The following is an 18,133-nucleotide window of genomic DNA, read 5'->3' as shown; positions in this document are numbered from 1 at the left end:
CAGTATAAATAAGGTATAAAAATTACATTACAGACGTAAAAAAGTTCAAAATGGCGAGCGATACTTTCACCGATGGAGATTAATCATCACTGAGAAAATAAAATAAGCAAATAGGTGAATATCGTTTAAAATGACTACACAAATAAATTAGTAGTTCAATATTTCAAGTAATTTCTATTACGTTCAAGCATATTCAACACGGTTGTACTATAATCACCTTATGAAATAATAACACCAAAGGAGAAACAATCTAAACTTCTTATTGTTCGGTTTGTTTATCTTATTACGTTTAAGTTAATATTGTTTGTTTTCAACCGACTTCAAAAAGGAGGAGGTCATCAATTCGTCTGTATTTTTTTATTTTTTTTATTTGAAAGGTAGTGCTTCCCGTGGGGCCCCATTTTAATTTTATCCTGTTACGATGATGGTATCCCTATGAAAACGATATAAGTCTTAAATGTGCATTATGTATGTGCGTGATAAATAGGTGAATAACTCAAAATTGTGCCAACCAATTTTAATGATTCTTTTTTTATTATAAAGGGTATACTTCAAGGGTACTATGGTGAAAGTTTGGTAAGGTTCTGAGCATAGGATCCTTGACAAAGTAACGGTACGGAAGGGAACGGAACAATTCTAAGGAGCACGTTAGCGATACTTGGCCGAATCTTTTAGAAACAAAAATTTTAACAAAAAAAAAACTGACTTCAAAAGAGAAAAAAAGTAATATGCTCTAAAAAGTAAAAAATAATTGCTTATTATTCTACAACTTAATAATCAAGTAACTTATTCTACTTACCAATATGTAGGTACGTTCTGTGTTTCCACGCAAGGAGATAAGTATGTACCTACCCACTTTAAATCTGACTTAACACAAACCTATGAATAACAAACAATGATCACAATATTTTTTAGATTTATACTATGTAAAATGAAATTAAAAATATTTAGACTATTTAAAAGTCAGCAAAGTTATTACGATAATATATTATAGTTAAAATTATTGTTATTTTTGGAGGTGGTGTCAGCCAAGGTAGGTTTGTAAATATATGATATACTCCAAATTTGTAAATCTGGTCTATCGATAAATACACTTCTTCTTGATGTTTTTTTAAACCCTATACGTACATAGTGGTCCTATATAATGACAGAAAATTGGAATCAAAATTGAGTGTTTAAGCAAACATGTCTACCGTCAGGTATTACAATTCATGAACTTTTCTCCTAATCCAAGACAAAGAAAAGTCATTCAGATTTACTATTACATTTCCTGTTGACAGTTTTGTTTGTTTTGGCAGAGTATGAATTTTGTTTGTGATTTATTTATTTACAATTGACTTTTTCTTTTGTCTTACATCCAGATGTCGATACACCTGCATCGAATTGTTAACAAAAAAAATATTCGCAATCGTACACTATTGTACAATATTTCTTTTATGTTTAAGAAAAGGGTTGTCATAATTGACCGTATAACAATAAGCAATAAAAACACAGATGTTGGTAATTTATTTAGACAAACTTTACCGGTAATTTTAAGAGGAACTAGAGCAGACATTGTAAGGTCTTGCCTTAAAAGTTCACCGTTATGGAAATTTGTCCATACCTTAAAACTATCTACGAATATGAGAGCACATTTGGGGGGAGGAAGTACAAATTTTCCTTCAAAGTTACTTTTAATAGGAGATGGAAAAGTACCTCATTCTGAAAATAAAATTGAAATTGATCGCGATTTAGGAGAAAAAGTGACTAGCATAGAGGATTTAATATCAAAAGTTTACCCTAATATCGTCGAAATAGAAAATAAAGATTACCAATGGATGTGTCAAAGGGCAATATTGGCGGCGAGAAATAGTAGCGTTGACGAAATTAACGACCTAATTTTAACCAAACTTCCAGGCGATATAACTACCTACACATCTATTGATAATGTAATGGATCAAGAAGATGCTGTCCATTACCCACAAGAGTTTCTCAATTCTTTAAACCCGAGCGGCCTTCCACCACATTCCCTGAAGTTAAAAATAGGTGCTGCGATAATTTTCCTCAGAAATCTTAAACCACCAAATTTATGTAACGGGACCCGCCTTCAAGTAAAATTCCTTCGCAATAACGTGATCGTTGCAACAGTTTTGAATGGTCCGGCAGTTGGTCAAACAGTGCTTATACCTCGCATCCCAATGATTCCAAATGATTTACCTTTTAATTTTAAAAGAATTCAATTTCCCATTAAGTTATCTTTTGCCGTAACCATTAATAAATCACAGGGCCAAACATTTAAACACGTAGGAATCGATTTACGTCAAGACTGCTTTTCACACGGCCAACTATATGTCGCGTTGTCAAGATCGGGTTGCGGGCAAAATCAGTATGTTCTTCTACCACAAGAAAATAAAACTAAAAATATAATCTACGCTGAAGTACTGTAAAACATATTATTAAATCTTATTGACGATTATAATAACAAAAACCAACGTGAGCAATCAAACGATAATCATGATAGTGTTTCCGACAACTACGCGAACGAAGTCGCGGGCACAGCTAGTATACATATATATGTAACTAACGAATCCATAATCTAATATAATATAACTGTAAATTATATTCTTTAAAATGTTTTCTATAATACCGATATATCTTATGAGATTGTAATATCATTTTTTAAGTTTTATATAATCGTAGTAAATTAAATAACGAAGTAAGATATTATAATGGCAGCAAATTTTGATTAATCTATACACACCAATTATTACTCTAAAATCAGATTATGTATAAAAATCGATTAGATTTATTTTGTTTAGTTGTTTTGAACTAAAACTAAAGATATCAAAGGTACTCGGTATTTAGGTATTATTAAGTACTTTTAAAAGCAATCTTTAGTCGAAAATTGTAATAAAATCTCTAAATTCATAGATAACAACTAACTCACATATTATGATCCGTATATTTCTTATTATTCTTTAAGTAAATATTCTGTTCCGATTGGAATCAAAATAACTCGAATTATTATAGAACTCGTAACCTTAACAACACTAAATTATTGAAGCAGTTTATAATTGTCATTAATAATAGTTTCAATAAACTTTTTGTTCAATATCTAAATCCATTATTGTCAATAAATCTTGGAAGTATTTGCTGAATTTCGGTCTTAAAAATATATATAATAACTCATTCCAATATCAAATGTATTTTGAGATTTTCAAATTCGAAGTTTCAATATATAAAATAACTATGTCACACAAAGCTGATCACCTTAGCTTGCTTCTATCAATCGTGATTATTATTCTTTATTGTAATGCTACAGTCACAAATGCGTCCTCGCGTTAATCATTTAAATAAACAGATGTAGCCATATTTTAAGAGGTTAAATTTAAAACGACACTACTAATGATAATATAAATTATACATTCAATTGGTTAGTTTAATTTCCACATCAAGGTGATTTAGAGTATTAATGTGAATGACACATTAATACTCTAAATTCATCAATTAAAGTTATTAATTGTTTTACGTAAACGAAGAAATCTCGTACAGTCGACGTCGGAGGACATACGGGTCAGTTCGTGACCACAAGTGCAAAGGTATGATATCTGTTAAAATCTGAATATAATATTTAAATGTATAAATAATAACGCAGGAAATATAATAAACATACAGTTTAATGATAACTGTCTCGGTGTTGCTATGGTGTAACTATTTAATTGCTGTTTGTGTGAATAAAGTACTAATAAATAATATTATATTCAAATAATTTAATAGACCCATTTGAGGCAGAATAAATTGTCGATTAACTGAGCCGATGATTATCTTGAACCGAGGACAAATTATCAGCGAAGCAGTTTATGTTTTGTACGCTATATAAACATACTATAAGAACTATGTACTTTAATTTGACAGTAATATCATAGTGTACTATTAAAAATGTATATGTGATTTTTTTTTTGGATGTAAGAAAAACATATACCCTTCAAATAATTAACTGTTACTGTTTATGTTTTGATCATGATTTATTTCATTATTATTGATGTTTAAATAGTAATAATTTATAGTATTAATTATTTCAAGTGATAATTTCATATTTAAAATAATATTTGCAGAAATATTTAAATGTTTCAAACTATATTAATATAACAAATACTTTATTCCATTGAAATGAAGTGAGTACGCCTTTTATTATTATATTGCAAAATTGTTATAAATGAACTAATTAATGATAAAATAGCAGGAGAATAGTAAGTCGGATTTTTGTATACATAACTACAGTGTTTTAATACCATATAATAAGTAGTTACACTTATGATGAGAAGGATATATCCTTAAAATCTTTGAAAGTGCTTCTTTAAAGTGTTGGATAAACTGTCTGTATCGAGCTGTTAGTATATACATATATCAGATATAATTTTGCCACAGGTGAACCAAACACACAACTGAAGCAACGTGACCAAAGAAGCCCCAAGTTTTCCTTATTACTCGAGTGGTATTTTTCAACAGTGAAAGATTATCTGGGTATTAGTCCATTTCGTCACCATCACCACAGCTAGAGTCTTCTAAAATCACTGTAATCATGACTCAAAAAACAGCTAATATCACCAAAATAAAATTACCAACTCTATTTTACGCAAGCGTCTAAAAATAGCGAATTTCAATAAGTAAAAGAGCTATGCCAAAACATAAAATAATCTTGGAGTTAATTATAATAAATAATGTTGAAAAAAAATCACTGGTAGTCTATTTCTATGGACGAACTTTTTGACTCACGACCATTCATATGACTTATTGTTCATAAGAACGTTATTCTAGAATGCCTAACTGAGTAAGTAACAAACACTGTTAATATTTAACCGAATAATATGAAAAAAACTTCATTTTAATTAAAGATACGTAAACGCAATGAAAAAGAATAACAAAAACAATTACTTTACAAAAAAAATGTCCAATATTACGAAAAACTTAAGATAAATATTATTTTTATAAATAACTCTACAAATCTGTTAAAAGATACGACGTGTGTTGAACGTACTTAGTAGAAACTAGGTCTTGTATATTATAATAGATATTCTAGCCGGTCGTAACACATTGCTAATTGCCTTCTAGACTCGTTCGACGTCAATTGAATCATGTGACCGACTGGTACTTTTAATACACAGATTATTGAATTGTTTGTAAAAGTTATTATAAAAAAAATACTTATTCGTATAAAATAAATACGTCTAAATTAGAAACAAAAGAAAACACACACCATGAGAATAGACACGGTTAGCGTACAAATGAAATTAATGTAAGCGACTTGTATTCTTTATCGTATATTCTAATCGTGACATTTTATTATTTTTTTAATCAATTTTTAATTAATTAATATCACGTCGAGTAAAGTTACAGAACAACTGATTTCATTGAAGATTACACCATGCGAACAATATATAGCGTTAACAATGTCATGTCACTACGGACACTATATACAATATGTTTTAATAAGATGCATAAAACACTGTATTAATAAGCACCAATGACGAGGAAGCAAACATACGAGTATGTAAGACAGTAAACACATTAACTTATAACGTATACACTGCGAAATTGTTTGTGTAACTATTTAAAGTTACACTAATAATATTAAATTATCGTTATGAATTAAGACATTGTTCCAAATAAAGATACTCCAATCATCCCAATGACATCGCATATTAAAAGAGTTTACGACTGGCTTTAATTGAGTGAGACGCTGGATCGCCAGCGACTGTTCCAATCTCGATTGCACCACTCGTGTCAGACAAGATACGTTGTAGATCAATATAACAATCAATATGTCAACTTACATCGCTGGATTCATATTCGCATTGATCCTGGTAAGAATTACATTTATTTAAAATACATTTCTTTGAAATATTATCGTGAACGGTCATGTGATATTATGTTTGTTACAGTCGGCGTTTTTAATCGCTTGGATAGCGTATTGTATGTTTTGTAAGGAACGTCATAAGTCGGAACATTATCAGTACAGCATGTCAGATTTACGCCGTAAGAATTACGAGATAGCTCAAGAACAGCAGGAAAGTAACACCAAGGAAGTCACTGCTGGTATATTCATGGCGCCGTCTCGACATAAGCAGAAAGAAGACTACACTTACGATAAAAGACCTGATTATCCAGAGGGTACCGTCATGAATCTACAGCCGAGGACTGATAAACTGATAGAGATATTTAATGATACTCCACAGGATGTAGAGATGAGAAAATGTGTTGAGTTCGATATCGACTCAAAAGTTCGATACCATAGTGATGTATAAATGTATTACGCAACAACTTGTTCGATTACAATATAACGTTTTTATTATGTTTTATTGTATTATGTTTCACTGTATGTTATTCTAAGGTAACTAATTGAAATAAAACTGTATTATTTTATTAAAATGTTATTTTTAATGTTAATTTAAAATACAGATAAATAATTGTTTTTATATAAACTATTTTAATTTACATTTCGATAGATATAATTAAAATATACTTAACTATAGCTATTAAATACACATCAAACTAACATAATTAAAATTATTAAAATTATGGAAACTAATAGACTATGTAATAAATTTCGTTTCATATTCTGCCTTTTGTATACTAAATGATTTAACAAATATATTAAAAATGACCGAAAAATAACAAACAAAAAATACGTAAAATTATTACGCACGTGTTATTCCAACTATATTTTAAGCTAAATTTATTCGACATTGACATTCGTTTAATCCATCACAAATTAAACTATTTTTTTAAAGAAATTAATTTTATTGTTTACCTGTATGCATTAAGTATCCTAAATACGATGTAGCGGTTATCAGTGTATATCGCAATACTTTCAAACTGGTTACTGAGTAAGGCTCTTGACCCCGTCCGCCATTTTGTCAATGACACTTTTCTCGGTAGGCTTGAACACATTTACTACTGCATCGCCCGCATTTGTTAGAGTTTTAACAACATCATTCCAGGCACTTTTCATTGATTCCACGACATCTCGTTTGGAACGGGCGTCAGATTCCAACGACAAAGCTGATACATATAGCGCAAAACACTGTAAACAAAGAAATATATTTAATAAATTACAGCCTGTGCACTGTGTGCTAAACAAAAGTCTCTATATCCTAAATCTCAATCCATCAATCGATCAATCATAATCCGATGGGATGGCTTATCCGACCGGAAAGACGTAAGACGCAAGACCAACGAATTTACCTGTTATCCGAGACCCAGGACAGTACAATATCTAGTTTCATATCACGGCTGTTACTGTTAACGCAATTAAAATTGGTCTGACCTGGCGTTTGAACCTAGGACCTTGATATCTACGGCCTTATAAGGTAACTCCCACACCAATAAGCAAGTCAGTAGAAACTATGCCAATTTCGTCATTATCCACTGTTTTATCTCTATAAAAATTCGTTAAGTATAGAAATTCATTAATGACTATTATAAGTTCTTTTTTAAAATTAAAATTATAACACCTCGCCTTATTGCCTTCACTGGTGACAGGAAGGCTAGTTCATTTGTTGCCCAGAGGATCGAAATTTCAGTACAACGAAATAAAAAAAAAATTGTGATTATTAATGCAATGCATACCTTTCTGACACTACACGATTGAAATCTGCGGTAAGTATCAAGTTTGATGTCATATAATGGCTCTAGAATTTTTTTTTATTATTTTTTTTATATACTAGATACGCACCAGCATCCCGCGGTTTAGTACATTTACATGAGTACTATTGAATACAAGTAGAACTTATTTTAAATGAGTAGCCTTTATTTCTGCAATAAACGGCCAATATTTCTGTATTCCGACTGTACTTAACTTTATAGCATTAGAATTATTTTTTTTGTAAGCATGCTATTTTTTTTTTTTTGGAGTAATGATCAAATTATACTATAAGCGACAGGAATGGCGAACTCAATGATATGGTGCAAATTATTAATCCAAAAAATAATTTGCTACCTAATTCTTAATTTGGTAATCAAAATAATGAATATTTAGACTTCATTTATAATAACAAATCTAAAAACAAAAGTAATTTTAAATAGCCATATAACTATATGTTGCAGTCGATTAGCTTAATTAGCCTTTCAATTAACAGCCTAGCCTTTTTATGATGCGGTGCAGATCAATCAGCGGCTTTACAGGCACAGTCACTCAAGTCGATTTTTTTTACATTGCATATATGCTGTACGTTAAACTAACCAATTACAAATATTTATAAGAGAATCAGAAAAAAATACTCTTTTCTTTGAACGAAAATATGTAACCTGCAGCGCTGGTTGAATTTAATAAAACATCTAGGCTGTTTATTGAAAGGCTAATTAAAGTATTGGACTAAGCTGCTACATATATACCGAATAATACGCAACCTGATTTATTTAAAATGAGAATTCGTCCCAATTTCTGATCATTTGTGGAAGTGAGTGGGCGCAGCGGAAGTTACGTAAGTATTCATTTGTTCCAATTAATGGTACGCTGATGTATCAAGCCACTCCATTGTCAAAGATTCAAGGTAATTTAATAAATATTTTTTGCAATAATCACACATACTAAGCAAATAAATATATATATATATATATATATATTACTACATGTATTACTTGCCTTAAAAAAACCTTGTCAGTTACAACACTAAAATAGTCACAAGGTGACGGGAGGTAAACATCTTTATTTTATTTAAAACATTTCATATATAGTCTTTAGTCTTTATTCATCTTATGGTGAAGAATTATTCATTTGTTGAGCTATAAATATTTGCAAATTCACTACAAGAAACCCTTTAACTGGTATTGACTTCTTCAACTATAAATATTGTGATATGTTAGCCAATTAATTTTCAAGGACAAATTCTTTATATTTTTGCATAACGTTATTAAAAATGCAAATAATTAAACGAATTATATCCATATAAAAATTAAGTAACAAAATAAAATTAGGTAAAGCAAGGCGCGTACAATCCACATAACGGGAGTATGAGCAAAGCAAGCAAATAAAATTCATTTTAGTAGCAAAACAAAACAATCTGTTGATTTTTTTATCGTCCTTACTTAATCTGAAATATCGGTATTCCTATAGAGAGTATTTCTTTAAATATTACAAATTAAAGATGTTTTAATTTAAAAAAAAAAACATTCTTGCGAGGATAGCGATTTCTGGGATGTTTTTAGTACCTATATCATTCTTATTTAATAAAGTCACAGCATAGGCAGGGTGAACTTAGGAGACGTGGTAACTGATATTGGAACTGAAATTTAGCACAGAGTCTCGATCTGATGTTTAAAACTGCAAAGGATTTTAGGCGCTTTGAATATTTTTCGATAATATCTTTATGTTTTGAAATCTTAAATAATAATTAGATAATGTACGGTGTCATGTGTCATAATATTTTTTCGTCTTATTATTATAATTAAATGAATCTCACAAACCTCTGAACTCGGAATCCCGGGCTGATTGCTAGTATATATACTAAATTGAATATATTTGTTTTGTTTTATTATGACTGGCAAACCAAATCTAATCAGCGAACCTCATAACTACATTAACATGAATCTTGAATAGAGAAGACACATCAAAATTTATTTGATTTCCTTATTCAATACTTCCAAAATGGAGATATCATTAAAAATAGTGGCTAAATAGTTTTCAATGCATATTATACGAAAGATCTCAGTTATTCTATGTTATGTTTAGTGTAACTTATATATATAATACTTACTAGGGATATAAATATCACAAGTCGATAATCCATCGTTGATTTCGGACCTGACCTCTGACACTTGCTTTAGTGGTCTGAATGACATAAAACCTGAGGTCCTACTGATTTTAGGGGAACAACAGGAAAGTCTGATTTACTTCGGTCACGCACGTGTGTCAGAAATAAGCGTGAGGACTGGGGACAATAAGCCGCACAAGGGCTGCGAGACAAAATATTTACATTTTTAATACTACATTTAAACTAAGACTATTAAGTTAACTAATAAAAATTTTAATCAACAACTTCAATTAATCGACGTGTTTATTCTACGTCTATGCTAAATCTATACATCATAGAAATATGCCGAAACAATCGCAATTATTCGCACTTTAATGAGAAATGTTTACCTAAATTATTTATGCATGATTAGTTTTATCGCTTTTAATATTGGAATAAATAGTTCTACTCGTACCAACTTATTTAATAACTTTGGAATTCCTTAATGAATTATCCACGCTGAAAGACAATCGTAATTGGATTATATTATGGAATCTTATTTTCATGAGCATTTTAATTCTCCGCGTTTTTTTTTTTGCAAAGATTTTAATAATAACTTCACCTGACTTGTAATTGAGTAATAAAAACTAATTGAGCAATCTTTTCATTCGCATATGTTTTTTATCTATAACAATGTTTTTTTTTATAAAGTTGCACAATTTTGTAATTATCGCGTTGTGCTCTGGACTATCCGGATGCTTTTCGTTAAAGTAATAGAGAAGAGTTAAAAGATACATCATTAAACGCAGTTTACAACTCTTTCACCTTAAATATAAAAGTACTTTTTTATTTACATAACAATGGCATGTACCTTTAATCTAAGCTACGTGACTGAAACTGCGATGAACAGCTAGAATAATAAAAAGCAAAATAGTATTTGAAAATTAAAGTATACTTAATTCATCATTCATATAATTTTTTTATCATAATGAATTCCTAAGAATAATAATATATGTATATATAAACATTGTGTAAAATACTAGGTTTTGATGACCACTCTACTTAAATTGGGTAACCACCGGAGATGACAAGCCTGTTAACTCGTGTGACAATAAAATCGTCCAAACACTTCATACAATGACGTTCATAACACAAAGGATAAATAAATTATACAAAAACCACATCCAATTCAAATAAAACAAATATACCCTTTGTTAATATATAGTAATTATTTTATTATATATTAGACAAATTAAGGTAGAATACTTATTTCACGTTATTGATCAGACTGATTCTGGTTAGTATGTCAATAGTTCAAGATATTTTGTTGTGTTTGCTATAAATAATCCCGTAATATGGTCTATTAGACCCTTTGAAATACTATTTGTACTATCAAATAATATTCCAAACGGTCAAGATTAATCTAAAAAAAACTAAATAAAATTGTGAATGATGCAGACTCTTGTGTCTTGATGGTAGGTTTTTGTGCAAGCCCGTATGGGTTATCGCCAAATTTTATTATATAGCATATTCTACCGCCAAGCAACAATACTTATTATTGTTTTCCGCTTTGAAGGGTGAGTGAGCCAGTGTAACTACAGGCAATAGGGACATAACAGCTTAGCTTCCATGATTAGTGGCGCATTGGCGATGTAAGATATACCTAATTAATATATCTTACAATATTAATGTAGTGGTAGTGGGTAGTGGTGACCGCTTTCCATCAGGTGGCTCTTTTACCCGTCCGCCAAACTATATAATATAATATATAACCAGAAGAAGACTTTATGTGCTCGTAGAAAATTTGAATGTTGCCAGTTGAATTCCATCACATGGTGTATAGCTCGTTTTGGAACAGCTTGGTCCAAATCTGCAGATCAAGACTTACTTAACTTATAATATATGGGTCAGATAAATAACTAGTAGTTTTTTATTTTTCTAAATTTAATATTTTCAAATCACGGCATAATATTACGGTTAAAATTTAAAGAAATTCTTAAATACATTTACGAACTCCTTTGGTTTAATTTCGTCCATGACTTTACCAACACTACTTATAATAGTATCATCAGGCAATTGATCCTTGATTTCTGGGAGGGGACTATTCCGTTCCTCTGTAGGGGTTGTATTCTCGCCCTCTGCTTTCTTGGACTCCACGGCAGCTTTCTCTGAATCTTCTTCTGCTTCTCTCTTAATCCTGGTGCAATGACTCTGAATAATGCATACGAGCATTATTAAGCTGAAAAGTGTTATCTGAAAAAGAAATAGATAAGATAATTCAATTATTTTCAAATAACATTAAAATTATAGTGTATAGATATTTTTTTCTTAATATTTGTGATTGAATTTTTAATTTTACTCTTTAACCGTAAATGCAATACAGTCACGCCACATAAGATTTAATTATTCATTGTTTTTAATCAACTTTGATTTCGATTCTATATTTTCAACATATGAAACATAATAACGTAAACATTCCTTGATGACGATGTCCTTAATGAATTGAAACAACGGCGAACAATCTAAAGGTAGACTATATGAAGTATAAATAGTACCGATAATTTAGCGTGTGAGCTTAAATAAAATTTAACTCCCTATTCCCTCATCTAGATTAGGACTAGGACTAGGACCAACGGCAAGACGTGTTTTCATTGCAATACCGGTAACTTCCATGCTCGTTAGTGCTACTAGATAATAATATCGTAACAAAAATAACTAGAACCAAATAGAAAAAAGGTTTGAATAGGCCAACTCGGGATGAGAACCCTCGAAATCCTCATGACCTGCAGCCTAAAAATATACGACGACCCCTCTCTTTTAAGCTTTCAGTATTGGGTTTTCTTATATGTTAGATAATAAGAAAAACAAATTAACAACAATATCTCAATATTTATATAATTAGGAATAAAAAATATCAATATAGAAATTAACATGTTGACATTCTTAATATAGAAGCTGACCTAACGAAATTCCTTTAATTATTACAGTTACGATTTTTTTGAACAATTTAATAAATAAATGGCAAATACATTATCTGTGGTCTTTTCATATTAAAATATTGTTATGTACTTGTTTTTCTTATGGGAAAATACTTATGATTTAAGGGTGCATTTTTAGCAAAAAATCGTATTATTATTTTTACGAACCTACCTTACATGCCATGATGACTGAAGTACTCGAACTATTTTATTGTTATGCCTTACCGTTATATATACAGGTTGCTAGTTTATGTAATACACAGTAAACGTCTAATGTATTAGTTACTATTTTTCTTTTGATTTGAAATACGCAATGAAAATGGTTGTTCTTACGAAAGGTTTTTCAAATTATTTAGTAAGTATGATTTTATTGTTTCAAAGTCTCAATAATATGCGTGATGAAGAGTTGGAGTATGGAGTTAAAATTGTGAAACCTGAGAATGCCTGGTCATTCAAACACGCCTAAAATAATAAGGATTAATGCGACACGAATTTATAGCTATTGTACACATCGAAAAATGTACAAATTATTTTTCAAACATGTTTTTAAACCGATTTCTTGAAAGCTAATATCGAAATTAATTTGAAATGGTTCGTTTTATTGAGATTGTACGTTTATAATACGATAAGGTGTTAATATTTTATAGTCAAAGTGATCGTTGTTAGAATTTAAATGTTGTTGTTATATTTTAGTAATTTATACCTAAACATTCCGAAATAAAGTCCATAAAGATAAAGTAAGAAAATATATAATTTTAAAGAACATGATTTAATCTTTTTTTTTGTCAAAACACGTGTAAAATGTAAAAATGTGTCATAGTGTTGTGTCAAATATATCATAGTCAGATATTATAATATAAAACAATTAAGTTGTGTTGTTATTTTATTTCAGAAATAAACAAATAATACGAACAATTACAAACTTCAATTAGAACATACTGGAAGCAATTGAAATAATTAAGATATATTTTAGAATAAGTTCTTACAAAGTTCTAGCATTGGTTACACTACACATTTATAATATTGTAACAGTTTTAGTCTCAAAAAAAAGATTTATTTATATAAACGTTATCAACATTTAAAAGTTATATATTATGATTTTGGTTTGAGGACTATCATGAAGATCTTTATGATTTCTTTTGGACCCATTCCTCCCGTATATTTATCAATACTATTCATAGCAGACAAATCAGATATTTTATCTGTCATTTCTTCAAAAGGATTTATGCGTTCCTCGATCGTTTCATTATTCTCAACCTCTGGTTTCTTGGAATCATCGACAAGTTTCGTTGATTCTTCTTCTACGTCTCTACTTATTCTTCTACAGTGACTCTGAACAATGCATGCGATCATAATGACGCTGAAAGCTGTTGTCTGTAAAATAAAATTAAAATTAATTTTCGAATTCAATAAAATGAATGTAATATTCAATTAAATTAACTTCTATATAAAAATATCTTATTCATAAAAATTGATATTCTCATTTGTATTTATGATTAATAGTATTTTTTTTTAACTGTTATGGTTATAAACTTAACTTAATATAGTATAAAGCTTAACCTACGGTTAAGTTTTGTACTATAAAATTTCTTAAAACTTTTGATGACGGTGTAGTACATCAACCAACAACAACAACAACATTTATACCGTTCAACTAATCTTTATGACAGTTAATGCATATTAGAGTCTGTTCATTCCGTACTTAATTAGTACTGTATGTTTCTGATATAATCAGTAGTAACAATTTTACAATTATTTCTATCACTTCACTGAATAAAAGATGTACATATTTTTTTACTTGAATAAGAATTTATTAGTTCACACAGAATGAACAGAAAGGCATTTTAAGTGAATTATCTATACTAATATTATGCGAAAATAACTCCGTCAGTCTGACCTTGTACCTTGTACGCTTACACGGCTAAACTACTAAACTGAATTTGATGAAATTTATAAAGCAAGCTTGAACCCCGACGACATTTATAATATATACATATCTTATATATTTATAGCGTAAGCCGATTCTTGTCACAGTGATTATGGGACGATAGCTGCACATAAAAAATCGGCTATAGTCTCATTTTAAAGAGCTCCAGCCGTAGATAGGCATAAAATTAAAAAAGATTCTTGATTGCAATTACTAAATTATTACGATTTAACAAATAATTAATTTAAGAGAGCAGAAAAAAGTTACTGACCTCTTAGAGAACGGTACTACGGCTGTTTAAGAGAAAAAAAACCTAAACAAAATTAAATTGTTTTCGATAAGCTCCAAATCTAACTTAACTAATGTATACTATTTGATTTTGAAAATTTCATTTAAAAGAGGTTTTATCATTTTGTGTGCCAAATGTTTATGTGATTTGCAGTTTACAATGAAATAAAATCAAAACAAAACCTGTCAAAAGTTTCGAAATTCTTAAAAAAGATTTTGAATAAACGTGAGGTTTCGCAGGAGACCAACTATTATATATAAATAATATATGAGTACGCAATTGCGCATTTCCCCCACATAAAGTAGGGGAGTATATGGGACTTATCCATTAATAAACTATATTAATATTTCCAAGATCTTACCTTAAACCCCATGGCTGAAAAACTCAGACAACTAATTTTCTAGTGAAGCTAAAGATATCATATATATACTTTTTGCTTGTCAAAGTAATAGCACGAAATTGCACTTGTATTAAGGGATATCCTGGATTGCATTGACTGTTTTGTATTCACTAAAGAATAAATTTAAATACTGGTATTTTATCTTCACTCGACGCTTCGAGTAAACATAAAATACCAATTTTAAAATTTAATTTATTTACTAACAAAACCTAACTAACAGACTACCTTCCTAACAAAAGTCATTTGTCTGAGCTATCATTTTGTTTCGAAGGTAGGTAGTTTTTGTTGTGCTTAAGCATACAAAGCCATGCAAAGGCTAATGACTTCGTGTGATACGACATCTTCAGAAGAACTAGAATAGACAGTATGCGGACATTTTCAAGCTTAAAAGATACATGATCACATAACAAGTAATAGTATTTGTCTGCGGTATTTAATATTTAAGGCTATTTTATTAAATTAGATATTTAAGCGTACTTAAAAATTGAAAATAACCAGAATATATCAATTGACTTTGAAACTAGTGTCCGTTAAATTAAAACCTCTAATTTTTCATCAATTTCAATGTTCATCTGACCGATATCTGGTAAAACCATATTGCTATGCTATGAAACGTCATTCTTAAACGATAATCTGATTATTTTTTTTATTTAAAGATGTCCTGAGATCTGGGTATGTACCTGTTATATATTCTACCGCCAAATAGCAATACTTAGTATTGTTGTGTTCCGCTTAGCGTGAGTGAGTATCACTACAGACTGTAACGAATGAATATCATACTTATTACAACCGTGAAATATGATTTGTTTTTCTGTAACCCTATTGCATCAACACCTACAGAGTTCAATATAGACCGGGGACAAAATTAAGCAATATTAATTATAAACATACATACAATATTACATAAAAACATACTCGTACATACCGATATAATAATTAGATTACATGACTTTTAAATGGAAAAAGGATAATGTAAGGAATAACGTTACATATTTTTTTCGTCTTCATTTTTCGTGAAATGTGCGTATAGGGAACCCTCGTTTATTGATGAAGTAAAAGACTTGCCCATGGAAAAACTGGACGCTAACTTTTGTTTTATACAAAATTCTATACATTTTAGGTTACCCCATGCCGAATGTTATGACCGAGATGGCCCAGTGGTTAGAACGCGTGCATCTTAACCGATGATTTCGGGTTCAAACCCAGGCAGGCACCACTGAATTTACATGTGCTTAATTTGTGTTTATAATTCATCTCGTGCTCGGCGGTGAAGGAAAACATCGTGAGGAAACCTGCATGTGTCTAATTTCAACGAAATTCTGCCACATGTGTATTCCACCAACCCGCATTGGAGCAGCGTGGTGGAATATGCTCCATACCTTCTCCTCAACGGGAGAGGAGGCCTTAGCCCAGCAGTGGGAAATTTACAGGCTGATTATGTTATGTTATGATTATGAATGTTATAATCGTCGCAGCACATATATTGGGGCATGGTGCTCGGCGTCTCGCTCCAGAGATGTCAGTACCAGGCATCCGGTTGGTACGGTGTTTGTCGGCGAAGCAAGGCCACGCACCATGCCGCGTATCAATGACATAAATAAAAATGATACCAGGTGGTGCAGCTGAACGGGTGGTTCTGCGAGCTATGGTTGATAAATATAATAACTATGTATATGAGAGTAGTACTCTCATGTATATGAGAGTAGCTCAGATTCGTGAGTCGGTGTAGTGCCTACTCTTATATCAATGGTGATTCATGACAAAATATAATGATAACCTATAAATAAATTAATTCCCTCAATTTAATCACTTCATATAAAACACGGTCTTTCCAAAACTCATACAAATATTAACAGTATTAAGATTCAAACATATAAGTGTATGGAACGATCACTCTAAATTCGGGTGACGTTCTATATGTTTATTTATTTGTACTATGTACCCGCAAAATGATCTTATGAAGTGATATTACTTTACTGAGTACTCTTAATGTTATTCAGCAAAATGTTAATGAATGTACTCTGGCGGATTCTTGGTGATTGACACGTGGCTGTATTCCATGTGGCGATGTCATTTTGAATTTATTTAGATAACGATTTTGCAGGGTTTCAGGTTACTGTAGAACGTCTTCGGCGATACGGTAGTATCCCTCCTTCTGTTACCGATGGGGTTGTCTTAGTGAGATGCCTTCGAGTTTGAGGTTACTGTATATCGTTTTCGGTTCGTAGTTTTATGGTAATTTCTCTCACTCTATATTGGGTGTACATATATGTGGTATTGAACTACGGCTGATTAACATTACGATGTCTTTACCAATGTCTCTCAACAATCGGTAGTACCAGAATCACGACCGAAGGTTTAAGGATGTTGCGGAGGCTGTAATAATGGTTAATTTATTACGCTCATGCACTGAAGGACCCAAATAATGGATTTCATCTTGGCTGGATTGGCGTACGAATCATTTTATACTAGGAGTGTCGTTTGTAGCAAAACGACTCTTTTTTTTTTAGGGGCGGTGTCTCAAGTTAGTGTCAGGGATATCATAATTGACATTGTAGCATGTCATAGTAGTAGAGCACCTAGTAATGTTTTGTTAAATGCGACAACATGCTAGCAATAGAAAGTGCAGCCTGTGTATATCCTGTTGAACTGGTTTATCACATGCTAATAATGATCTGGGTTTTGTACTGATTTACGTAATCGACCAACTGGAGCGTGCCTGTTGAACGTTAGCGTTAAGTTTTATATCAACTGTGGAGATAAAACTTAACGCTATATAATATTTTAGTATAAAAGGTACCACGACGATGCGACGAATCGCTTTTATTT

The 18,133-nt window shown here is 30.7% G+C and overlaps 1 protein-coding gene across 1 annotated transcript; it reads left to right on the top strand.

The window, feature by feature from the left end:
- Positions 1-5,539: 5,539 nt before the first annotated feature.
- LOC113399661 (uncharacterized) lies at positions 5,540-6,408 on the top strand. The gene is made up of 2 exons (XM_026638847.2): positions 5,540-5,843; positions 5,922-6,408. The coding sequence occupies exons 1-2, from the start codon at positions 5,802-5,804 to the stop codon at positions 6,282-6,284; spliced, it is 405 nt and encodes a 134-aa protein (XP_026494632.1). The 5' UTR covers positions 5,540-5,801; the 3' UTR covers positions 6,285-6,408.
- The last annotated feature ends 11,725 nt before the right edge of the window (positions 6,409-18,133 follow it).

Source organism: Vanessa tameamea, chromosome 18, assembly GCF_037043105.1.
Source record: "Vanessa tameamea isolate UH-Manoa-2023 chromosome 18, ilVanTame1 primary haplotype, whole genome shotgun sequence".
In the NCBI taxonomy this organism is placed as follows: Eukaryota; Metazoa; Arthropoda; class Insecta; order Lepidoptera; family Nymphalidae; genus Vanessa; species Vanessa tameamea.
Note: the sequence above shows the minus strand (reverse complement) of the source record. Positions and strands in the feature narration are given on the sequence as shown.

Bases quoted from the DNA above. Each gene is read 5' to 3' on its own strand.
- LOC113399661 (XM_026638847.2), top strand. From the start codon at position 5,802: ATGTCAACTTACATCGCTGGATTCATATTCGCATTGATCCTG. The intron at 5,844-5,921 runs GTAAGAATTACA...TGTTTGTTACAG, and splicing joins TCATATTCGCATTGATCCTG to TCGGCGTTTTTAATCGCTTG.